Raw genomic sequence first — 23,804 nt, forward strand, 5'->3', positions numbered from 1 at the left:
ATGTTTCTCTTGAGATATCTGGCAACACTGCGTAGAGTGCACTGAGTGAATAGACAGGAGGCAGAATCGAGCTCACCTAGCCTACTCAAGAAACGACCACGTTTGATAGTTTTCCCATGTTTGAAGATTGAAAACAACAACACATAAATGCAATAATAAACGCAATTCATATCTCTCATCATGGCTTGCGGGTTCAGTTCACGCGCTCTGTGTGTGTCGGAGGGGAGGATGCGCGGCTGAAGACTTCAGTCCGGAGAGACTGAATCCCCATCCTGATCCTGATAGACAATCATAGCGATGATGGAGGGACGACACGAGTTTTTATGCGGGGTTGTTGAGGGTAAGTTTACGCACACATCATTATTCTGAATGCTTGTATGGTAGCCACACATATAGATGTATTCGTTAACATGCATGTTTGACTATGTATCTTCAAAGCATTATTTACTACAATTGTTTACGGGGAAAAAATAAGCCACGCTATACTGACATACTGAATTAACCAATTTCTCATTTATGGGCTAGTAGTGCATGCAATTCATCTTATTAAGCCGACGTGGAGCATCCTGGGTATTTATTTCCATATTTATACTGGAGTGTGATAGGAAGCAGCTGGCCAGAAACCGTAACACACACACATCTCCATCTCCATCCACAGTGCACACACACACATATGCATGCATGTTGTGCATATATCTCCTAATTGGCCTTACTTGTTTGTAGCTCAGTGTCACATTATTGGCTCGGTGGGTAATTTGTCACTTCCCCCCAGTGAACCCTGCGGGATTCCAGTAGCCTTTTCTTACTGACCCACTTATGTTTTACAGCTGCAAACTTGTAGCTAGAACTTGTGAAAGGGATCATGCAATTTATGATCTATAACATCAAAGTTGTTTATATCGTTGTGTAACCAGTCTGACTCTACCCACTTTGAGCGGGATTCGAATCGGGGTCTCCGGCATGGGATGCGGGCGCGCTAAAGACTGCATCCGCTAGCCTGCCTCTTGAGATCAGGGGAGTGAGGTTTTACCTGCACAGCTCTCAGCTGGCTTCCGTTACCCATCTCTTATCTGTTAAATGTGACTACAAGGCATTCGATATTAAGATATGAACATTAACATCATTATTTTCTGTTAATTAATGTATTATTTAATGTATTGTTCACATACCAGTAGGGCCAATCACTTTATATTCATAATTACTGAAGCAAATCAAGCAGGAAAATATGTGTGGTATGTTTTTCCATCAGCATGGCAGCCAACATGAATAATAAATTATAACCAACCACTGTCTTTCTTAATGCTGCAAAATCGAGAATGCTAGAATGACATAATGATGTGTGATCCCAAACACTGTCAGTGACAACTTTTCAACATTTTTCAAAATGTATTCATTAGCTCTCAGTAGAGGTATTGAGGATGGATGCGTATTGAAAATGTAGATATGGATGTAACATATTTAATGATATGTACCATAGTTGTATAAATACTTTTATTTCATGAATTACTATAATTTTGTGTATTTAAATGTTTTATTATTCGAAAGCAGATTTCATGTTTTCTGCACAATCAAGCAGAAACCAATGTAGATCTGCTTCTCATCGCAGTTTATTCTGGCCAAGAACTAGTACCCACTTAGACAGAAAGAGTGTTCAGAGAGTGTTCAGAGCAAATCCAAGACTTGTCATGGCAGTCTCTGTGAAATGTTGTACAGAAAACACTGTAAAAATAGCGGAATGTATAAACTTTTTGATCAGAGTCATCTGACAACCCTAAAAACTATGCAGATTACTTGCTTAAGAGTGCCTCAAAAAAAACTTTGATGTTTATAATCCTGCACTGCTTCCTTATGCACACCTTTGGTGATGACCCTGGCCGGTATTATATAATGGGTCCAGTATGGGATGGATGTGCCAAGCCCATTTTTCAGAGTCTGCCCAAAACCCGCCTGTTTTGAGTGGGTTGCAGTGAAGAGGAGGTGGAAAAGAACAGAAATACTGAAGATTTGTGACGGTTATGAAATGCTGCCTTGTGTAAATGGAGAAAAAAATCAGGTGTGTGTCTGCATGTGTGATATATATACTCTACTCCTTAGGTTTCTATGGGAGACCCTGGTCAATGGAACAAAGGAAGGTACTATTTCAATGGTGAGTATTGGATCAGTGACTACACACGCACACAGTTAAATGGGATGATGAGATTGCTCTTTATAAGAACACAAAATATTACATATTATAAGTTCAATTCAATTCAATAAAAAATTATTTGTATAGCGCTTTTCACAATACATATTATTTCAAAGCAGCTTTACAGAAAATGCATTTCAGAAATGTACATAGAAAAAATACAGTTAGTTAATCATGTATTAATTTATGGCATAACATATCGCCGGCGTTGAGTCGTCTCTTCACAGGCGTTGGGGCATCTGAAGTCTCCATGAGAGGCTGGATACATAACTGGAGCTGGCAAACTCTATTTACAGCAAAAAAGCAGATGGGAAATAATTAGCATAGCTGCTGTTCATAATATGAATGCATTTGATCTGATTTAACTGTAGTATAAAAGGTATGAGATGCATTATGTGAATGCTTGGCTAAAGAGATGCGAGCGAGAGCGAGTCTGAGCCTCGAACAATATCAGGAAGGCTATTCCAGAGTTTAGGAGCTAGATGTGAAAACGCCCTCCCTCCTTTAGTGGACTTAGATATTCTAGGTACGACCAGAAGCCTCGAATTTAGCAATCTTAAAGAGCGCGATGGATTGTAGCGCGATAGAAGATCCCTTAAAAATAAGTCTGGGATTATACAATGTAATATATTGATGTGGATCATGTTGATAACACGGTGGTATCAGAACAGTGCAGTAAGGCTGCCCAGGGGGCAGCACAGAGCAGCTGGTGTGTTGCAGAGGTGTAAAAGCATGTGGGCAGAGAGACAAATGGCTTTTTATGACTAATGGCTGGACATTGGTGCCAGCATGACTCCACTGAGCCACAGTTTCACACATCTTTATACACCATGATGAAACCAAGTCCATTTTCCCTTGCATCTTTGAATCAGAGCAAGGGTGAAGTAGAAAAAGAGCAAGACTTAAAGTAGAAATAAGATGCTAATAATAATAATAAACATTTATTTGAAAATTATCTTATTATTTTAAATATTATTTTCTTAAACTTATTTTAAGAAGCCAGCAAAACTGAGTTGGCCAACCTGGTTAACCTAGGAAGTCTTCTTGGTTTAGTTATAGCTAAGAAGCCTAATGGTGACACCAACACACCAGCATCTAAAACAGGCATCCTGTATGCTGTCCTGTATTGAGTCCCTGCTCCCCTTCAGTCATAAAGCAGTTTTTCTCTCTCTGCTGCTGCATTATGAACAAACTCACACTTTACCCAGTCAGCTGGCATGGACTGGCAGATCTGTGTTTGATTAGCTGAACTCAAGTTCTCCTCCCTTACAGCTTCTTATGACTTAAATTTATTTTATTAATTTTGATTAATTGCATATGATTCACTCATTCTTTCCCATTTCTTATTCTTTGATATAAGTCTTTAAAGGGCACCTATTATGACATTTAAAATGTTCCTAATGTTGTTGTGGGAGTCCCCAACAACAGTTTTACATGCATGCAATGACAAAAAACACTTTTGTTTTCGTATAATATGCATTTATTTTTACCTGATTTGCTCACCGACTCCCAAATGATTCGTTCAACGACTCGTTTTTCAAACCCCTCCTCTGCGCGACGCTAATCTGCGTTGATTGGTCAGATGACCCAGCAGTGTTTACAGAGATAATACTTATTTTTAACACGGAGTACAATGATGCTTTTATCAATTAAATTGTATTATAATAATGATTATAGTCCACTGCTTTATAGTTTGTAGTAAAAAACGAAAAATAAGATAAATAATTTAATGTTATGTTAGCGAGCATAGCCCAGAGTTTATATTGTAAAAGCACAATCAGTCTTTGTTTGCGTTAGCCCGATGCATAAACATAACGTTTTTACACACAAAAAATGCAGTTACCTTTCTACGAGGTATTACTCTATTCTTTAGACAACTCCGAAAACAACGACAAACACTTCACATATCTCAATACAATTGTCATTGAAGACCTAGAAGCTAAACGGTGCTTACACAACAAACAAAATAATTAAGCATGCTACATAAAATATAAAAGCAAAAATTATTAATAACACTTACAGGTTGTGATACGGAGGAGGAAGATGATGCAAATACACTTGGAACTGAACCTTCCTTCAATATCAGCCGGCGGCTCGCGAATCCAAGTTTGATTGCATTTAAAAAGCAATCGTCTTCAAAATGGCGCGAGCAAAGCACAAGGCTCGGACTATACTTCTGTGGTATAGTTGTATATATGAATTGTAGCCACTTAGTCTTCAAATGCTCCTCCTTGGGCAGATCCTACTGTCTATGGGCAGATCGCACTTCAGAACACAGCGTCTCGTCGCCATGATGTTTTCCCTGCTGGCCTTGGAGCGCAATAAGTGGGCGTATCGTATTCAAATAACTTGACAAGTTGACGTCATCTAGTCAGAGAAAAAGCTTCGGTCTTCTAACGATTCATAAAAATGACTCAGAGTCGACTCTCACTTTTGAAATACAATAACTTTATACACGGTGCACTTTCATATTTCAAACTTTGCAGGATGTTTTTGTTCACTTAGATCTATGTTACACACTACATGAAAGGTAAATTTCAAAATTCCATAATAGGTGCCCTTTAATTTTATGTAATAGCTGGCATTTCATGTTTGGTAAGTAGTATTAAATATGTTTTTAATAATTTTGGCAAATGTAGGGCTTGATTGTAAATTATGCATTACAATATTGATATTTTTTATTTGATATTTTAGATTATGAAATTTACATTTAAAGGGTTAGTTCACCCAAAAATTTTAATTCTGCCATTAATCACTCGACCTCAATTTTCGGGTGAACTAACTTGTAATTTGTATTTATTTTCTTCACATTTAGTATCATATATTTCATCTCACTGACATAATGGTTACCACGTACAAACTGAATTTTTTTTGTTATTTTTAAAGGGAAAAATTAAAACAATTTCTTCACTCATTGGGCCTTATTTTAACGATCTAAGCGCATAGTCTAAAAAAAATGGTACAGTCTATTAAAGTTGCCTCAAAATAGCAACGCACCAACAATGCGCCTGAACACACCTCATTTTCAGACCAACACGCCCATGGGCGCACAGATGGGCCCGAATGCATTTGCTATTTAAACAACGTGGCGCAGGACGTGAAAAAGATAACTGTGTCGGGCTGAAACTAGCAAAAAACACTTGCGTCATGCCTGACGCCGCATTGTGTATGATAGGTCATGTAGATTGACAGTTTTTTTTCAAATGAAAGATTTTACTATTAAGATTTGGATTTAAATAATTAAATCCATTACAAAACAAACAATAAAGGCATGGTAAGAAGTTCCCCAGTTTTAATGTGACCTCTATATCATCAAAAGGAGTTAATTAAAAAAGCATCCCTTGTGACTTGAATGTTCAAGTTAAAACTCTGCATTGATAATGCATATCAATATTTGTTTAGAGAACATTGTCATTGGCATGGTAATGGTTGTACTAAAAATAACAATAAAATATTGCACTGCAAATAAATGATTTTTTTTTACAGATAGATTGGAATTCATAGAGGGGCAGACCATTACATTTTCTCTGCAAAGGAATCGACCATTTGCTGTTTTTAAACTCAGACTCATTCTCTGCAGGAAATGTGACCTCTTATATTATTAATTATGCAAGATCATTGGACGTCTCTATTTTCTGCCTCTCTACTCTCTCTCTCTCTTTCCCCCTCTCTCTCTCCCCCCCCCACCCTCTCTCTCTCTCTCTTCTTACACAATATTCTTATAGCATGATCCATTCTAAATTCTGAACTTATTTTTCTTACTATGATGCACCCATTGTCCCTTTCAGGATGCAGATGTGGGGTTTGAACACATATCTGTATGGCCCTAAAGATGATCTGAAGCACAGGTTACTGTGGAGGGAAGTTTATTCAGCAGAGGAAGAGGGTATGTTGAAGTATGGGGGGTTACAGTTTTTTTGTCATTACACTGTAAAAAAAAAAGTTCCTGCCTTAAGTACAATCAACTTGGATGTTTAAGTTATTTCAACTTAAAGGGTTAGTTCACCCGCCAAAAAATATTTTTCTGTATTAATTAATCACCATCATGTCATTCCAAACCCGCTTCTGGGTTCTAGGTCAGAACGCCAGCTCATTATTGGTCGACGTTGTTCACGTGAGCACCACGGTGCATGCGTGTGATGCTGACGCTGGAGCTGGCCAATTATGAGCTGCACTGTCCCTTTAAAGTCTTTGACTGTGTTTACTAGATCAGCAGCGTAGGAGAAAGACTTCTCGGATTTCATCAAAAATATCTTAAATCTGTGTTCCAAAGATGAACGAATATCTTACGGGTTTGGAATGACACGAGGGTGAGTAATTAATGACAGAAATTTCATTTTTGGGTGAAACCCACTTAAAAAAATTAGTTCTTGTAATTGTAAAAAAAAAAAATCTTGTATAACTTATTTTGATGAGTTAAAGCAATGTGTCTTCATGGACATATCGTCCCCTTGGAATTATAAGGTTCTATCTGCATTCTGACTGGTTTTGAGATATTGAGCTTTAAAGTTTTTGCATTCCATTCGACTGTGTAGAATGAACCTTTTTATTTTCTAAATAAAAAGTTCCAAAATGTACACAACTTAAAAAACAACATCACATAATGTAAATAAGTTGTCACAGAATAAGAATATGTGATTAACTCAATTTTGACAAAAATGTCAGATAGAACCTTATAATTCCAAGGGGACGATATGTCCAGATGGACATATGTCTTCATATCTTATTGATCATATAATTGTTTTACAGTGTAGGCTTTCATATGGTAACCTGTATAAAACTTGATATATTTATTGTAATGAATAATGAATCATTAGTATTGCAATAATATAGTGCAATTCCAGCATGATAAAGGTGCCATATTTGCTAGCTTTTATCCATGACAGTTGTTTAGGGCCATATCACACCTGGAAACCTTTCACTTTCTCATTCTCTCACTGTCTCCAGCTCAGTTGAAAGCTCTGGTGTGTGAAGCAGAGTCGAGGGGTCTGACGTTTGTATACGCTCTTTCTCCGGGTCAGGACATCGTCTTCTCCAGCTCTTGTGACCTCACACTACTCAAACGCAAACTCAGACAGGTAAGCAAACTCACTTGTTTTCTGCCTCTGTATCTTTTCATTTTTATCCCACTTTGTTGTGATCAAAGACATATTTTTACAGTTTACAGTTATTTCATGTTAATATTGTTCCAACTTCTGTATCTGCACAATTGTTTTGTTGTTTGACTAATTTGTAAAGTTCATGAATGCTTTGTTCTCTTTAATTTCACCACTAGGTGTCAGACCTGGGCTGTCATGCTTTTGCCCTCCTATTTGATGACATTGATCACTCCATGTGCCAGTCAGATACAGAGGCCTTTTCCTCATTCGCTCACGCCCAGGTCACCGTGGCCAATGAGATCTTCCGTTTCCTGGGGGAACCACCTGTCTTCCTTTTCTGTCCCACTGGTAGGCCGATACATAATATCAAGCTTAGTTCAGTAGAACAAAAATCATTTTAATGGAGTGACAAATTTATTTAATGATACCTTGCAAGAAAAGAAATACTGCTTTTCCCGTCTTAATACCCCATCTACATTCTCTGTCTTTCCTTAAATTTTTCTCTCATTCCTTCCCATAAAACAGTTCTGTGCTGTTATTTCTTTTCTCTCTAGAGTACTGTAGTTCTCTGTGCTCTCCTAGCGTGTCAAAGTCTCCCTACATGCTGACGATTGGGGAGGATCTTCTCCCTGGCATCTCTGTCATCTGGACCGGTGAGGACATGTGCCAGTGTCCTTTGAAAATTCACACACAATAGCTGTGTTTTCATCCAAAGTTGCAAATTTAACGAATAAAGCACAGTTTCCATCCCATGTGTTCAAGAGAATAATTGTCTCTTCCTGCGAAATTGTCACAAAATATACAGTATGTAATAAAAATAGAAGTTTGTGTAATCGGGGAAGCCACTGTGGCTCTTTTTTGTACATCATAAATTACTTGCGTCTCAGAGCACGCAGACATATCGCCATGAACGCTGTGATGTTATCTTGCGTTCGGATGGCTGGTGTTTGTGAATGCAATCATGTGAGAAGCTTCTGGGAGGGAATTCCAGCCAAGCATTTTGATGACAGACTTTGGCTCATGCATTTCAGAATGACCAAACCCAACATTTGAGATGTGTGCGATGAGGTCCACTGGTCCATTTATCCAATCACATCTTCTGTTGAGGCAAAGTCATGCAAGTATTTTGTTGCGCATCGGGGGGAATTTATTTATTCAGTAAATGTGTTTCCATCATAGTTCATGTGCAAGTCTTCTTATCGGATAAAAAAATGTCCACCTCAATTGAGTTTTTTCAACGTTTTTTTATGCACATTTTTTAGAATTGATACGCATCTTGGCATTTCCATAATCTTTTTTATGCGATGTCCCAAAATGTGCATAAAAATAGGTGGATGGAAACATAGCTAATTTCAGTTGGTTACATAAACGTAAACCACATTTATAACATTACATTACATTTTTGTCCTTCACTCTCCTGTAGGAAATAAGGTGATATCACGGGAACTGAGTGCCGAATCATTAGCAGAGGTTCAGATGGTGCTTCGACGGCCACCACTCATTTGGGACAACCTCCATGCTAATGATTATGACTCCCGACGTGTCTTCCTGGGGCCTTTTAAGGGCCGCCCCCCCGGACTCAGGTCTCATCTGAGGGGTCTGCTGCTTAATCCAAACTGCGAGTTTGAAGCCAACTTCATCCCTCTGCATACCTTGGGAAGCTGGCATAAAGAAGTGAAGGAAGAGGGGAAAGGTGAGAGCAGAATGGGGCATACAGAGTAAAGGAGGATAGAGAGGAATGAGAACAGAGAGAAGCTCATATATTATATATATAGCAATGCCAAAGCTTTGAGATTGATTCCCAGGAAATGCATAAATGATCAAATATATAACTTGAATGCAAGGAAAGTTGTTTTGGGCAAAAGCATCTGCCAAGTGCATAAATGTAAAAAAATAAAATAAAGTGTATAGAGGAACATTCTGCTCCTTGCGTCAATGACACAGTTTGACCTCTGTAGGTGATGAAGAGGCCTATCGTGTGGATAGAGCGCTGTCAGCCGCCCTGCAAGACTGGATGAAGGAACTCAGCCTTCCTCTACAGCCTGGTACAACATCCACCCTTACACAGTTTTACACCCTTATATTACCCATATTCAACTGGGACAGACAATACACTTTACCTTTAAAATTATTTATCACATCTGAGTTTAATACACGCGTAGGAGGTCACAAGTAGGAATAACATGTTTTTTTTGTGTTAGTTTTAGCTGTTCAATTCATGTTTAAAAATGTAGTTATTTTAACAATAAAATACTCAATTACAAAATCACTTTACCATTAATAATAATAATATATATTTTATTATAATAAATCACTGTAAAATAAATTGTTACATTTAAATGAATCAAACTGTTTTAAAATCTACATGAATGTACATTTAATTCATTTAGTTTGTCTTTATTATGAAATAAAATGTAATAATGAAAATATATTATTATATCATATTGATTTTGTTTGACAGTGTTATTTATACTATTATTGTATTTTTACATATTTTGAATTTGCTTTAATTTTTATATTTAAATTTTAGTTTAAATTTTTGTAATTTTGTTATGCTTTTGTCATTTACATTTTTCTATTTTTAATTTATATATATATTTTAAGTATATGTAGTTTTAGTAATTTAAATACTTTAACGTATTTCAGCTAGTTTCCAAATCAATATTTCTAATTGTCATTAAAGTTTTTCTAATTTAATTTGATTTCAGCTTAATTTCAATTAACAAAAACAATTCTTAATAGTTTTACTTTTAGTTACAAACTGATATTTGAATTAATAAACTAATCATTGATTTCTTCAGTTTATTTTTAAGTGGCACTCCTAGTCTTCCACAGGCAGTGTTGGGGAAAGTTACTTTGAAAAGTAATGCATTACAATATTGCGTAACTCCCTTAGTTAGAAAGTTACTAATTGCGTCACTTAATTACTTTTTAAGAAAAGTAATGCGTTGCATTACTTTTTCTCAGCTAGGCTGGGCTTCTATTTTTATAACAAAAAAGTTTTATTTTTGGACAAATGTAAAGGCCCTTTCACACCAAAATTAAAATAAAAAAGGCTGAAGGAAATGCAAATTCACATGTGTACAGTAGAGGGCACAGCTCAAACAAACCTTTCACCTGTGCTGACATTCTGGATTGCAGAAGAATAGGATGCAGGAGAGGTAAGTTTAACACTTAAAAAAAAAAAAAAAAAATCTGAAGTAATTTTTGCTTGGGTCAGCATCAAGTACATCGGTCAATAAAGTGAGATCAAATGCATTAAAATATTTGTTTTATTTAACATATTTATTTATTGGAGGTTTATGTAGTATGAGTATGATTTTGCATTTCTCTGATTTTATTCATTTTGAGCAATACTGAATCTTTTTTTTGTTTAAGTGAGATGAGTAAATGCCTGCTCACATTTAGTCTAGAACTACAATAACCATCATGTTTACACACAACGTCTCTGCACATACGATTTTTCTCAACATGGGGACAAGAGAGCTGTCAGTCAATAAATGGGAAAACAAAGTAACTTGCATTACTAATTCGCAAAAGTAACTGATATTTTGTTGTAAATTTAAAAGTAATGCATTACTTTACTAGTTACTTGAAAAAAGTAATCTGATTATGTAACTCATTTATGTAACATTACTTGAAATGCGTTACCCCCCAACGCTGTTCACAGGTCACAAATAATCTCTTTGCTGACATGAATCTGATCTTTTAGTCCAGTTATTTCACACAAGTTTCTGAAATCTTTCTTTTAGGACGCCAGTTGAGGCCAACAGACCCCAAGCTCTCAAAACTCTCTGTTAAATCAAAGTCCTCCGACAGCTCAGACAATCAATGTGAAGCCCAGCCCAAATGTCCCATAACCTCTTCCCAGAGCACAGGGGCTCTTGCTAGCGATGAAATCCCAGCAGACCCGGTTATGAGCCAGGATCTGAAAGCTGGGGAGAACCAGGTCTCCAGGAGCACCAGCCATGAAAAGAGCTCTAGAAGGGGATTGTGTTCTGGGAGGGCTCCTCTCAGCGAGGCCCAGGTCCGACTGCTGGTTGGCCTGCACTACCTGCCACATGAACACGGACCACCCGCTCAGAATCTCCTGCAGGATCTCACGTGGCTCAAAGCCAACTGTCACTGCGTCAGTGTCAACGGCAAGAAGGCCTCGCCACGGAAGGTGAAAACATCCTTTTTATTACATATTTTCTATTCACCACTGATTCATATGTCATTCGATCTGTTTGTGAATGCTACTGAAATTATAGTAATGATTCAACATGGATGTGGTTCATAATATGTGTTTAATGTGCTCGACAACCCCAATTCTTTATTTAAATATTTGTGTTGGAATGTGTTGTACTTTGTGTTTTCTGTTGTTAATATATCTCTTGCTATCTCAGGTAGAGGACTGGCGGGCTTGTGCAGGCCGTTTTCTGGCCGTGTGTGATGATGTGGCAATACTGCACAGTGCTGTTGTGAACAGCATCAATAGGGCTGTTCTCTATGACCTTTACCCTTACATCTGGGACCTGAGAAACACCCTGCTGGTGGCCAAGGCCTTCATCTGCTGGCTAGGTGAGAGATACTGTAGTATGGATGATTAAGAAGAGAGGATCTTGTCTTCTCATGTGTTTTGAGCGTGAATCACCATTGAAGTTTTGTCCTGTAGATCGCCCTTCCCTCCAGTTTCCCGCCCTCATCTCCCATCTTTTCACAAGCATGTTTCCTTTCACAGAGGGCCGTATACTGAGTGAAGGTTTTCCGCTAGACTCTTGGAAAAACTGCTTCCACTGTGAGTGTCAAACATGCACATGCTGTATATACTGTAGCACATTCATTTTTGCATAGTTTTCTGAAGCCATATTCTAACTTCGTGTGAGGAAAATACAGAAATTTAAGTCATCATTGACTGGTTATGTTCTCTTGCGCTACTTCTGTACAAAAGTTTGGGGTCAGTAACACCTTTTTTTTTAAAGAGATTTTTTAGTAAAGGGATTTATAATGTTACTAAGTATTTCCTTTTCAAAATATATGCTGTTCTTTTGAACTTTCTAATCTTCAAAGAATCCTGGGATTTTTTTAGCACGTTTCCACAAAAAATATTAAGCAACACAACTGTTTTCAGCATTAATAATAAAAAAGAAATGAAAGAAATAAAAAAGGTGTTTTTTGAGCACCAAATCAGAATGAAGGCTAGAGTAATGGCTGCTGAAACTTCGACTTTGCCATCACAGAAATACTTTACATTTTCAAATATTTTAAAAGAGAAAACTGATAATAATATTCCACTATATTAATGTTTTTACTCAGTTTTTTAATCAAATAAATGCAGAGACTTCATGCATTTAAAAACATTAACAAAATTGGACTAACCTCAAACTATTGAACAGTAGCATGATGCATAAAAACTGACGCTTTGAAATTGTTGACAGGGTGTGGAGCTTCCTCAGGGGCGGAGCTACATGGTGTGGAGGCGGAGCCATGGGTGTTTAAAGGGGGGCTGTCTGGAGAGGTGCAGGTGGGAATGATATAATTAATGATTCAGTAAAAAAAAAAAAACAGTTATGAATTTCATTAAATTAGTATAAATTGCTAGATTTTTTTTACAGTCTCCTTGATCTTTTCCTGTCTCATTCTTGTTTTTTTCTTTCTTTCTTTCTTTCTCTGGTGTTGGTGTGAATCAGATGCTTCTGCCTGTGGGGACCAGCAGTGAGTTATTCAGTCACCCTCCCCCTCTGTTCCCCACATCTCGACTTTACAACATACGGCCATTCCAGCAAAAAGACAAGGTGACTCAAGCATAATTGTTAACCCACTGACTCGCACCTCATTATACATTTATGACTCTTATCGTTGTTGTTTTCTTCACAAAACTTTAGGTGGAGCTGTACCGAATAGTGCATCAGTTGCATCAGAGGGGTAAAGCGAGCCAGGACACTGCCATCTCCCATCCAGACTTCATTGGGGACAGGCAAGAATTGCTCTCAAGCATATCACAGCCCACATATAAAATGTTCTATTATCTTTATTGTTCAATAGATGCCTCCGTCTGAGTAAGAATTAAGAAACTATATCATCTAATTGCAGTCACTGATTCCTGAGATAAACAAAAGAAGTTTAAAATCAAAACATTTGCACTTTGAAATCACAATACACAAATAAGCCATTTCATTTGATGTTTATTATTTATTAGATTGAAACATTTGAAAATTATGACACTACATTGATCAAAATACAACATAATCATTACTTATATACATACTCAAGAAATTAATACTTTTATTTAGCAAGGATATATATTAAATTGATCAAAAGTGACATTAAATACATTTATAATGTACATCATATTTCAAGTGACACTGAAGACTGGAGTAATGGCTGCTGAAAATGCAGCTCTGGCATCGCAAATATAAATGACATTTTTAAAAAATATTAAACTACAAAACGGTTATTTTAATTGTAATAATGTTTTACAATATTACTGTTTTTACTGTATGTTTGATCAAACAAATGCAGCCTTGGTGAGCATAAGAGACTTCTTTCACAAACGGTTGTGTGTATATAGGGAAGACAGATTCTGTGAGAAAATAGCTGAAAAGGAAGGTTGCACTCAAGCGTAATGCCTTAATATATTTCTTCTTAGTCCTGAAAATCAGTTGAGGTATATGAGAAATATCCACCTGTTTGTGTTTCAGGTGTCTGGGTGCGTCTCTGGCCTTGTGCCCAGAGTACAGCTTAGTTCTGGAGGATGAACTAGGTGTATGTGGGTGCGCTGTGGGCATTCTGGATGTCCGCTCTTTTGCCAAACGGTGTCAGGCCACCTGGCTACCTGCTATGAGGGACAAATATCCTTCACGCCCCCATGGAGCCAGTGGACATACTGCAACAAAGGTCAGAGTTACAGCTAAACGCAAAGCTACACAGAGACACAACTATACCACAGTACTTTTAAAATGGTGCAGTAGTACCCTAATCCTGACATGGTTTGAATTGCACTTTCTCCTCCCTGAAACCCTAGGAGGCGCTGCTGTTTTTCCACGAAGAACACGACTACCCAGACTCCCTGCTATATCATTTCCCATCTCAGCTTAGGCTTGAGGCTCTTCCTGATCTGGTGGACTGTAGCGTCAGTCGTAGTCTCCTCACGGCCTTGCTAACGGCCCTCAAAGCTAACGGTGAGCTAACACTTACTGTAATTTGAAGCATTTTAGCCTTTTATTGAAGATTTTAGCCCTGATAACCGAGTATTTCTTCCTCAGGTTCACAGGGTGTATTCTGCGAGGTCCAGCCTACAGATGGATTACGGATGGAATTTCTGACAAAGTTGGGATTTCTGGAGATCCTCCGTGGAGAAGCACAACCTAGAGAGGGCGTAGTTTTAGGGAGGCTGTTATAAGCGAATAGTCAAAACACACAGGATCCAGTCTTTGATCAAGTTTTTAGATCAACATGTTGCCATGTTTGAGACCAGAGCTGGGGTTATGGTTGTACTTCGAAAAAATGGCTGGGTTTAGAAAGCGCTTGGTGAAGTGTTAAGGTCGATTCACAGGTCTGAATTTTGGCAGGAAAAAAAATCTAGTTAAACAATGCATACTGCATGCCAAAATCAAATCTACGATCAGATCAAAAAATATCATACTATAATGATCTGACTTTGAGACTAACTAAAATTTGGCATTGGACAGATTGTGATTTGTTTCAGTGTGAAAATGTTTTGTTTGTTAATATTTTATTTATAATAGTGCAAGCCACAGTAAAAATGTATGAAAACATTTAACAAAAACCACAACATTGAATAATAGGACAGGAATTTAGTGAAATGTAGGTATAGATATGTGGTTTAAGAAAAACAAAACAGTTGATAGTAGTTGTGGGATTATCAGAGATTGTCTGTAGGCACTTTTGTGATTCTTTTATAATTTCCTGACATTTAGTCACATTGAACTTGGTGTGACCAGACAAAATGATACTTTAATAGTGATGACTTGTTTACAGCTTCATCTTTACTAATTAGCGATCTGTTTGCTTTCTCACTGCACTGTGCATCTGGAGCTCTCCTATTGGTTCACAGTCTTCGCACAAACCTTTGGCTCTGCTTTTGGGAGGTAATAAAACTTGCTGTTTTTTATTGAAAGTGTCTGTGTTGCAGCTGTGGATGGCTGTAGGAGCAAAAAGCACAATGTCTCTCTTTTGTATTCAGTGTACACACACACACACACACACACACAAGCAATCTTCCCTCCAGCCAGTCATGGACATGCTCACAAAGCAGACTCTTGAAGACACATAATAGCTCCTCCAACGTGCTGAAGAAGCCCTGACCGCCACTGCTACAAGATTGATGAATCATGGTGTATCTTTTTATAGCTCTTCCTTTGAATGAATTCTCTCTCTTTCTCACACACACACTCACTAATTTTCTGAGGCAATTGTTAGCTCTAGCCATCTCACTTTGTCCTTTTATACACATTTACACACTCAATCGCTCACTCATTGTATGCACGTCTGTCCACAAGTTCAATAATATGCCTTCTGATCTTTAATCAATAGCCTTCTTTAATCCCCATGGGCAATCATAAAAGAATTACATGATTAAATCTGCTTTTTTGTTCCATTGATTTGATATTGTTTGGATGTAATCTCATTGATTTAGAGTTTTGTTTTGCTATTGTTTCTAGTATTTTTGTACATTTATGGTAAAAGACACTTTTGATTGTGCATGCTAACTTTAAAGCATCCAGTTTTAAATTTTTAGAGCACTTTCACTATTTCTGCAGGTTTTAATGTCAGAATTGTGATATATACACTGAAAGGTCTAAGCTTAGGTAGTAATATTAAATGTTAAATTGATTGCATTTAATGTTTTTAAAGATTATGGTACAGTACAACTGCGGTTTTTGTAATAATGGAATAAAACGTGTTTACAGCATCATTAAAATCTTTCCTTTCTGGAAAAATGTCTCTTTTGTTTATTGGTATGTTTTATATTTACATTGTATTAATTTCACTGCCATAGTAATATCTGATATATATATATATATATATGTATACACACACAGTATGTATATAAATTTATATTCAATTAGGTGAGCACATGCAGCATATGACTCTAAAGAAGCATGCCAACTTCTATCAAGATCGGACCATAGCTGGCACTATAACTGTTAAACTAAAACGCTTAAAAAACATATTTCCTGAGTAAATTGCCTGTATTGGATGTCTTTCCATCTCTGATCTCATGCGCTTAAAGGCCTTAAAACGCTTAAATCCTGATAATTGCTGCTTTCAGCTATATCTATTATTATTATCATTAAAAACAGTGCTGCTTAATACTTTTTGTGGAAACCGATACATTTTTTTCTGTATTTTTGAAGATGATTCTATGATTTTTTGTTGTTGTAACATTATAAAAGTGTTTTACTGTCACTTTTGATCAATTTAATCCATTCTTCCTGAATAAATGGATTTTCTAGTATATCGTTTTAAATGTGCCGTCACAGCGGTATATTTCTACATGATATATGCATTTATTTAAACACTATGCATCAGTTGCATTTGTATTGGCCGCAGACCATTGCTTGTGTGAGTGCAAGTTCTGTTCTGGTGAGGTTACTTTTCCGGTAGGGATTCTGTATTCTTTCAGGTTTTCCCCTGTCAGCAACAGCATGAGAGTGCCTGTCAAAGTTGCAGCCCAACTGCTTGCTGGGAGACCCACCTGCACAGGTCAAAGGGATACAAACAAACACTGGATGAATATGAAACCCAGAGGATGTGGTCGACAGAGTGTGCGCGCTTGTTTGTGTGTGTGTCTACTCACAACTCCTAGCAGGTTGCTCAAGGCAATGTCTGTGTAAGCTGAAAGTAAGGCTGCAGAGGGAATATATAATTTAGTTGTAGAACAATAAAACAACACTACAAAGGATGTATCTGTGCATTACTCACCACTTGCAATAGATAAGAGATGTGTTCTCCAACTAAATATGAAAAATGCCCCCACGACCATGCAACCCAGAGCACCATTAAACCCTGAGAGGCCTGAGTACAGAAAGCTGTACTGCACCGACATATACATGCCTGCAGGGGGCAACAGAGATAACTTCAGTATAGTTATTGACCAATACGTTATACTAAGGCCCTGTCCCAAATGGCACATATGCACTTACGGTCTTGTGGACTTACATTGGCTGCAGCGTGTGCATTTGTCCATTTGTCATTGTCACGAGTTCACATGTACATGAAATCAGATATAGAAATGTATGCGTATTTGGCGTGCTGTCCTGGAGAGGGCTCCGAGCTCGGAATTTAGCCCGAACCCAGAGAACTCCCCCCTTTTGACTGGGATAGAAAACCAACCAAGGGTGAGGTGAAGTGGTGGTGGAGGGATGCTGTGAAACTGTCATGGGACAGAGGTGAGGGAAGGCTATATTTATACTGGCTTCCTCAGTGCTGATTGGTTGATTACCTGAACGTGCTCCTCCTGAACTTTGTTACTTAAAGGGATAGTTCACTTTGAAATTAAATCTTGGTATGTTTTAGCTTACCTCAAGGGGATCCAAGATGTAGGTGTCTTTTTTTCCGCAGTAGTTTAAATTTTGATATTTTTAGGTCAAACCGTTCTTGTCTGACAGTCATATCATGCAGGTCTATGGTAACTGTCTCAAAGAGCATACACAGAGTCCAAATTAAAACAATTCCCCATCGTCCAAATTAAACAATTCCCCATCGTAAGGACACATTGACTAAGACACGAAACGAGCGGTTTGTGTGAGAAAACGAACGGTATTTATATCGTTTTTACCTCTTGTAACACAGCCACGTCCAAGTGATCTGAGGGCGCGAGCGCATCCTGGTGTGTGACGTGTGCGCAGACTGGTGCATAGATGTATACACTAGATGTCGCCTTGGCTACGGCAGTTCATTGGAACGAATGTCTTTAATGCGAAATCTAGTGTATATATATCTATGCACCAGTCTGCGTACACGTCACACAGAAGGAAGCGCCCGCGCCCTCAGATCACTTGGACGTGGCTGTGTTACAAGAGGTAAAAACTATATAAATACCGTTCGTTTTCTCACACAAACTGCTCGTTTCGTGTCTTAGGCCATCAATGTGTACTTACGATGGGGAATTGTTTAATTTGGACGATGGGGAATTGTTTTAACCCTTTCACTCGTAAGTTTAAAATATTCTAACTGACCCCCCAGCGTGAGTTTTTCAAGGTGACCTTATTTAGAACCTGTCACTTTATCGTTTCCATGGTGACGCGTCATTGCTTGTCACGTGACACAGCGCAAACACAACACAGCACTGAATGAATGATGATCTGCTTTTATGTAATTTTCTCTTTTTGATTCAAAATATTCAACAATATGTTAGATATAACATGAAACACAGATATTCCGATTGTCAAATATGTGCATGTGGATGTGTTTGGTTGTTTAAACACTTTTATAACGATCGCGTTAGTTGAGCTGTATGCGCGATGGGCGGCGCCATGTTAGTTTGTGCCACAGTTCAGAGAATTTACAACACGTCAATTCCTCCACTTCTCACGAAATACATGAAAGTAAGTGGCAGGTTAACTGGGAGAAGAATAGGGTAAAATGTAAAGCTACTTACACATTGTGTATCTGATATGAATAAAACGTGTCGTCTTATTATAATGCTTATTATAAAGCGGATTATTATTGCCGCTTCCATAGACATCTGTGTGTATTTTACAAACTCAAATTCATTGGTTTGCTAGTACTTATGTGATTTTAAATGCCTGAAACCTAAAATAAACATTATGTGGTTGAAAACACTGAATAGTTGTGATATATGACAAGCACTGAGCACGTCCGTCTCTGGCTCAGCGCCAGCCAACGCGCGAAAGCACATTTGAATATGACTGTCAGACAAGAACGGTTTGACCTAAAAATATAAAAATTGAAACTACTGCGGAAAAAAAGACACCTACATCCTGGATGCCCTTGAGGTAAGCTAAAACATACCAAAATTTAATTTCAAAGTGAACTATCCCTTTAAAACTTCATTTCGTTTTCAGAAGTGTGCTCGTGAGCGCCCCCTTTGCGGTTGATATGCGCCGTTGATACCCTTTCTGCAAGAGTGGATTTCTGCAGGACAAAAGGGTGGGGTGTGTCGACAGGTAGAGACGTGAAGAAAGGTCATTGTTCACAAAAACTGTCTGTCAGGGTATGGGGCAGGGTTAGGGGTTTCTGTTGTAGCAATTCAGCTTTTGGCACGCCAAAATGGGTTGAGCTCGAAGGTCAGCTCCCCCTTGCTAGACGGTCAAACCACACCCTAATCCTACCTATAACCCTATCGGTAAACTAAACCAGCCATTAGGTCCATGGAGGTAGAGCTGGACGTCATTTGGCTCTGAGCAGCATTTGCAGCAGTCAAAGCAGGCAGCGTTACATCGCGAAAGTGCAGATTTGTAGGAAATTGGTTTAGGATGCCATTTGGGACAAGGCCTAACAGTCCACACTTCAGATTATTTTTTAGATTAACTTTTTTTGCACTTCCCGTTCCATCATCCCAAAGTCAATAGGTTTTTCGTTAAATGCCTGAAATAAGGTCAATGTTAACACAAGCTCAAGATATTTTCCCATTTTATTATATGACATAAAATGCATCAGTAATACCTCCTTGAGATTTTTTTAAAGCTTTTACTTTGCTGACAAGTGCCTACATGGGACTACAAAATTTTGTGTCGGGGACAATAAACATAATTTCTTTCTGACATATATGCATTCCACAACTATTGGCACCCCTTCATTTAATACTTTGTGCAACCTCTCTTTGCAAAGATAACAGCTCTGGATCTTCTATGCATAAAGGTTGATGAATATATGGCAAGAGATCAGAGACCATCCATATACAGATCCTCTTCAGATTCAGAGGTCCATGCTTGTGGACTCTTTTCTTCAGCTCAACCTACTGCAAAAATAGTAAAGGTAGGCCTATGCTTTTTCTGAACATGGCACATTTCCCTAAAATCTTGTATTCACGTTGCATTTACAGTAAGCAAACAGTAAACATGTTTGTTTGACACATATGTTATTATTTTAATGGCATTGAGGAGGTATTATGCATCTTATATGATGCATTTAGGATTTTTGATAGGTTCGTTTTGATTTTTGGCGTATTTTGTAAAATAATGATATCTGGTGTACAGTACACTAAGGCATATAAGTGGACTTGGGTTCATGGTAGTTCTGTTTGTGATCTGAAGGTGGCAGTGTATATTCATTACAGAATTTCGGTTTTAGTCTATAGTTGCTGTCCCCACATTCCTGTCCAAGCTTTCAGACTTCACTAACCACCCACCATTCCCTAGAGCTTTCTTTTATTGTATCATCTTTCTTTCTCTCTCTAATGCTCTCTCTCTTTATGCATTTTGCATGAATCTATTCGATAAACTCAAAAACATGTCTCTTGAGAGGACTTATTTACAGTAGGCCTTTCTAATATTTTATATATATGCATGGCCACATGCTCACACTTGATAATTTACTTTTACTTTTTTTTTTTTTTTCAAACAGGCAAGGCTTTAGAATATATATTTATATTACTCAGCAATGTTATTTGAAAAAAATAGATTGACTTAAATATGTCACAAGTATTTTTAGGGTATTATGATATCGTCTTTCTGTCGGGGTTCATTAACAAGAAAGCTCTGAACCTGATTCTGACTGACAAAAGATAAAAAAACACAAGTTCTCTGTCATTCAACAGTTAACCTTCAAAGAAAGCCATGTTCACCTTCCCCTCAATTTACCCCGTTTTATTTGTACAGACGCCTTCATAACATGGAATTGCTCTCAGGAGCTCTTGCTCTCTCAGAAACCAAGAAATGTCAAAATCCATTACGTTGTATACCAGAACTGGCACCTTTCCTCTCTGTCTGTTTGTCTGTTAGTCTATAATAATTTTTTTATGTAGACATGTTGTCCAACAGTTACAAGATTATCATTCAAACGTTTGAGGACAGTCAGATGTTTTTGTTTGGAAGAAAGAATTACAGTTTTATTTTATTCTCTTTGGTACTATTTTCACAAGTGTACATTTTCAAAACTCTTTGTACAAAAATCTAAACTTTCACACTTGTAACACAGCTATAGTCATCATTTCAAAACCTGATCCCATGTATTCATTACAGTTCTACACATTTCAGTACACATAATCATTTTTTCAAACACGAGATTATTGTAATGTGTAATGAGAACATTTGGTTTAATCACCGAAACACAACAGTATGATCTTCTTTCAATTTAATTTTAATTTTTAACAATCAGTTCATTCAACAGCAAACAATGCAAGATACATTTGTCAAATCACCCTTTGCTGAAATAATTACAGTAATACAGGTTACAGTTGCCACATTAGAAAATACACTTACACTACCTATTGAATTCATGATGTTTGCAATAGTATCTATCTAGTGTGTTATCAAAAGCTGTGATAAAGTAATGAAACTGCCATGAGGTTTTGTGCTAGAACAGGTGTTTGCTGGCAATACAATAAATGTTTTAACTGCCATATGACTGAATCTATGCTGTAGTTACACCTTTACACAGATGAAGGGTGAGTTAAAGTAATGTGGCAGTCTCTGCATGGTAATCTGTTTACAGTATGGCATAAATACTGTAATGTAAAATGCTGTATTTAATGCCATCTTTCACCGTTCTGCTGATACATCTCTGATCATTCTGATGTTATACAATCATTGACTGTTTCCTCTCCCTTGTACTCTATCCTGCTCTATATCACTCACTCACTCACTCACTCACTCACTCACTCACTCACTCACTCACTCACTCACTCACTCACTCACTCACTCACTCACTCACTCACTCACTCACTCACTCACTCACTCACTCACTCACTCACTCACTCACTCACTCTATAAAACACTTATGTAAAAAGTAATTCATTTGGTTACATTTGGTTATTCACATCGTAAATTGCAGACAAAGTTCTATAGAAACGGTCTATATAATCAATATCTATAAAAATATGATTAATTGAATAACCATTAAGGTTAATTGGATTAAATAATAGACAACTGTATTAAACTGAACGAGAAGAAATGCAAATTAAAAGTTTGATAGTAAGAGCTTTATGAAAGGCAGTTACTGTAAAAAATTTTTTTCAATATACAAGATGAAACAGTTATTTTGTGTTGTGAAAAGGATACTTTGTGATTTTGTGTATTGTACTAACACAATTGAAAATATGCTAAAATGTTTGAAAAACGCGCGCTTTTGAAGATCTGTTGTTACTTGTGAAAATGGTACCAAAGCTCATAAAAAAACTGCAATACCTTTATTCAACAAGGACACATAATGATCAAACGTTATTCATAAAAAAACTTCTGGGAAAAAAAACTTATCACAGCTTACACAAATATATTAAGCAGCAGAGCTGTTTTCAACATGATAATAATAATACATGTTTTTTGAACACCAAATCAGAATATTAGAATGATTTCTGAAGAATCATATATGACAGAAATTAGCATTTTTTTGTTTCACATTTTGATATTCTTTTTTCTTGCTGCGTTGCTGTACCCGTGTTCAGTTCCTGTGGTTTAGTTCCTGTTTACCTTAGTTTCTATAGCTACCCTTGTTAGTCAACATGCCAACTAATCACCTTCACCTGTTAATTGGAAGCCTGTTGTTACCCAGTGTATTTATACTCCTGTGTTTCAGTCATTGTCTTTATTGTCCTCTATGTAAAGCTGTTGTCTCTCTTGTGTTTCTTGTCTTCCTGTTTGGATCATGTTTCTGTGTCTATTAAATAAAGACTGCTTGCTAACAGATCCTCAACTCTCCTCGCCCCTGTGAGGACCATTACAGATAATGATGAACATTCATAATGTTAAGCACACCCTTTTATTGACCATTTGATAAAAAAAAGAAAAAAAAGAAGCATAATAAAAATTACTTTGAGGCATTTTAAGTCTCAATTTGTACCCTGTTCATTGAATATGTCAAGTAATGTATGCAGGGGCACTGAAAAGAAAATGAGCTCTACTGTGAGTGCATCTTCCTGACTGCTCTTTTGGGACTCTTTATGTTTCGCTGTTTTGTAGTGAAGGACTCCTCAGTATAGGATACCAATAAAAGAAGGAAAGGAAACACCCAGAATTCTCTCTTTCTCATTCTCATCTGAACAGCACAACAACGTGACCCAGGAGGGTCATACGTCTGTTCACTCCTTCTTTCTCTCACATATTTGTTTCCTTTTTATAAACAAATGTTTTTATGCGTCATATGAATCGGTTTGCATGGTTGTACGGATCTTCAGATTTCAAGCTGCTACAAATTGGTAAACATCCGTAGACAACTAATTGTAAAACAGATTGTGTTATGTGGAACATTTAATGATTCGTTTAATGATTCACTAAAATAGTTTGAAACTTGAAGAATAGCAGCAAAAGACAGACACACACACACACACACACACACACTCTTGAGTGCAGCAGGGAATCAGTGTCAGGGTGAGAGGGTCTTCATTTCCAATG

General features: G+C 37.4%; 2 protein-coding genes across 5 annotated transcripts in view; one reads left to right on the forward strand and one right to left on the reverse strand.

Annotated features, from left to right (window-relative positions):
* LOC307011231 (protein O-GlcNAcase) lies at positions 1-16,096 on the forward strand. Its single transcript, XM_079636666.1, has 17 exons — positions 1-340; positions 2,095-2,146; positions 5,974-6,071; positions 7,133-7,263; positions 7,461-7,632; positions 7,839-7,937; positions 8,708-8,977; positions 9,243-9,329; positions 11,037-11,449; positions 11,673-11,847; positions 12,008-12,064; positions 12,705-12,790; positions 12,957-13,061; positions 13,152-13,243; positions 13,968-14,163; positions 14,291-14,447; positions 14,532-16,096. The coding sequence occupies exons 1-17, from the start codon at positions 298-300 to the stop codon at positions 14,666-14,668; spliced, it is 2,370 nt and encodes a 789-aa protein (XP_079492792.1). The 5' UTR covers positions 1-297; the 3' UTR covers positions 14,669-16,096.
* Positions 14,049-23,804, reverse strand: part of LOC307011338 (urea transporter 2) — a 21,328-nt gene continuing 11,572 nt past the window's right edge. For 2 of the 4 annotated variants that reach the window (XM_079636865.1, XM_079636866.1), the window contains exons 7-9: positions 17,215-17,346; positions 17,090-17,139; positions 16,208-16,987 (exon numbers count right to left, since the gene is read on the reverse strand). In XM_079636865.1, the coding sequence (XP_079492991.1) occupies positions 16,811-16,987; positions 17,090-17,139; positions 17,215-17,346 (359 nt within the window). In that variant the 3' untranslated portion in view covers positions 16,208-16,810. Of the gene's footprint in view, positions 14,153-15,649; positions 16,988-17,089; positions 17,140-17,214; positions 17,347-23,804 lie in introns of those variants that run through there. The other 2 variants (XM_079636867.1, XM_079636864.1) reach the window with 2 other exon arrangements.

The sequence above is a fragment of the Phoxinus phoxinus genome (genome assembly GCF_949152265.1).
Source record: "Phoxinus phoxinus genome assembly, chromosome: 2".
In the NCBI taxonomy this organism is placed as follows: Eukaryota; Metazoa; Chordata; class Actinopteri; order Cypriniformes; family Leuciscidae; genus Phoxinus; species Phoxinus phoxinus.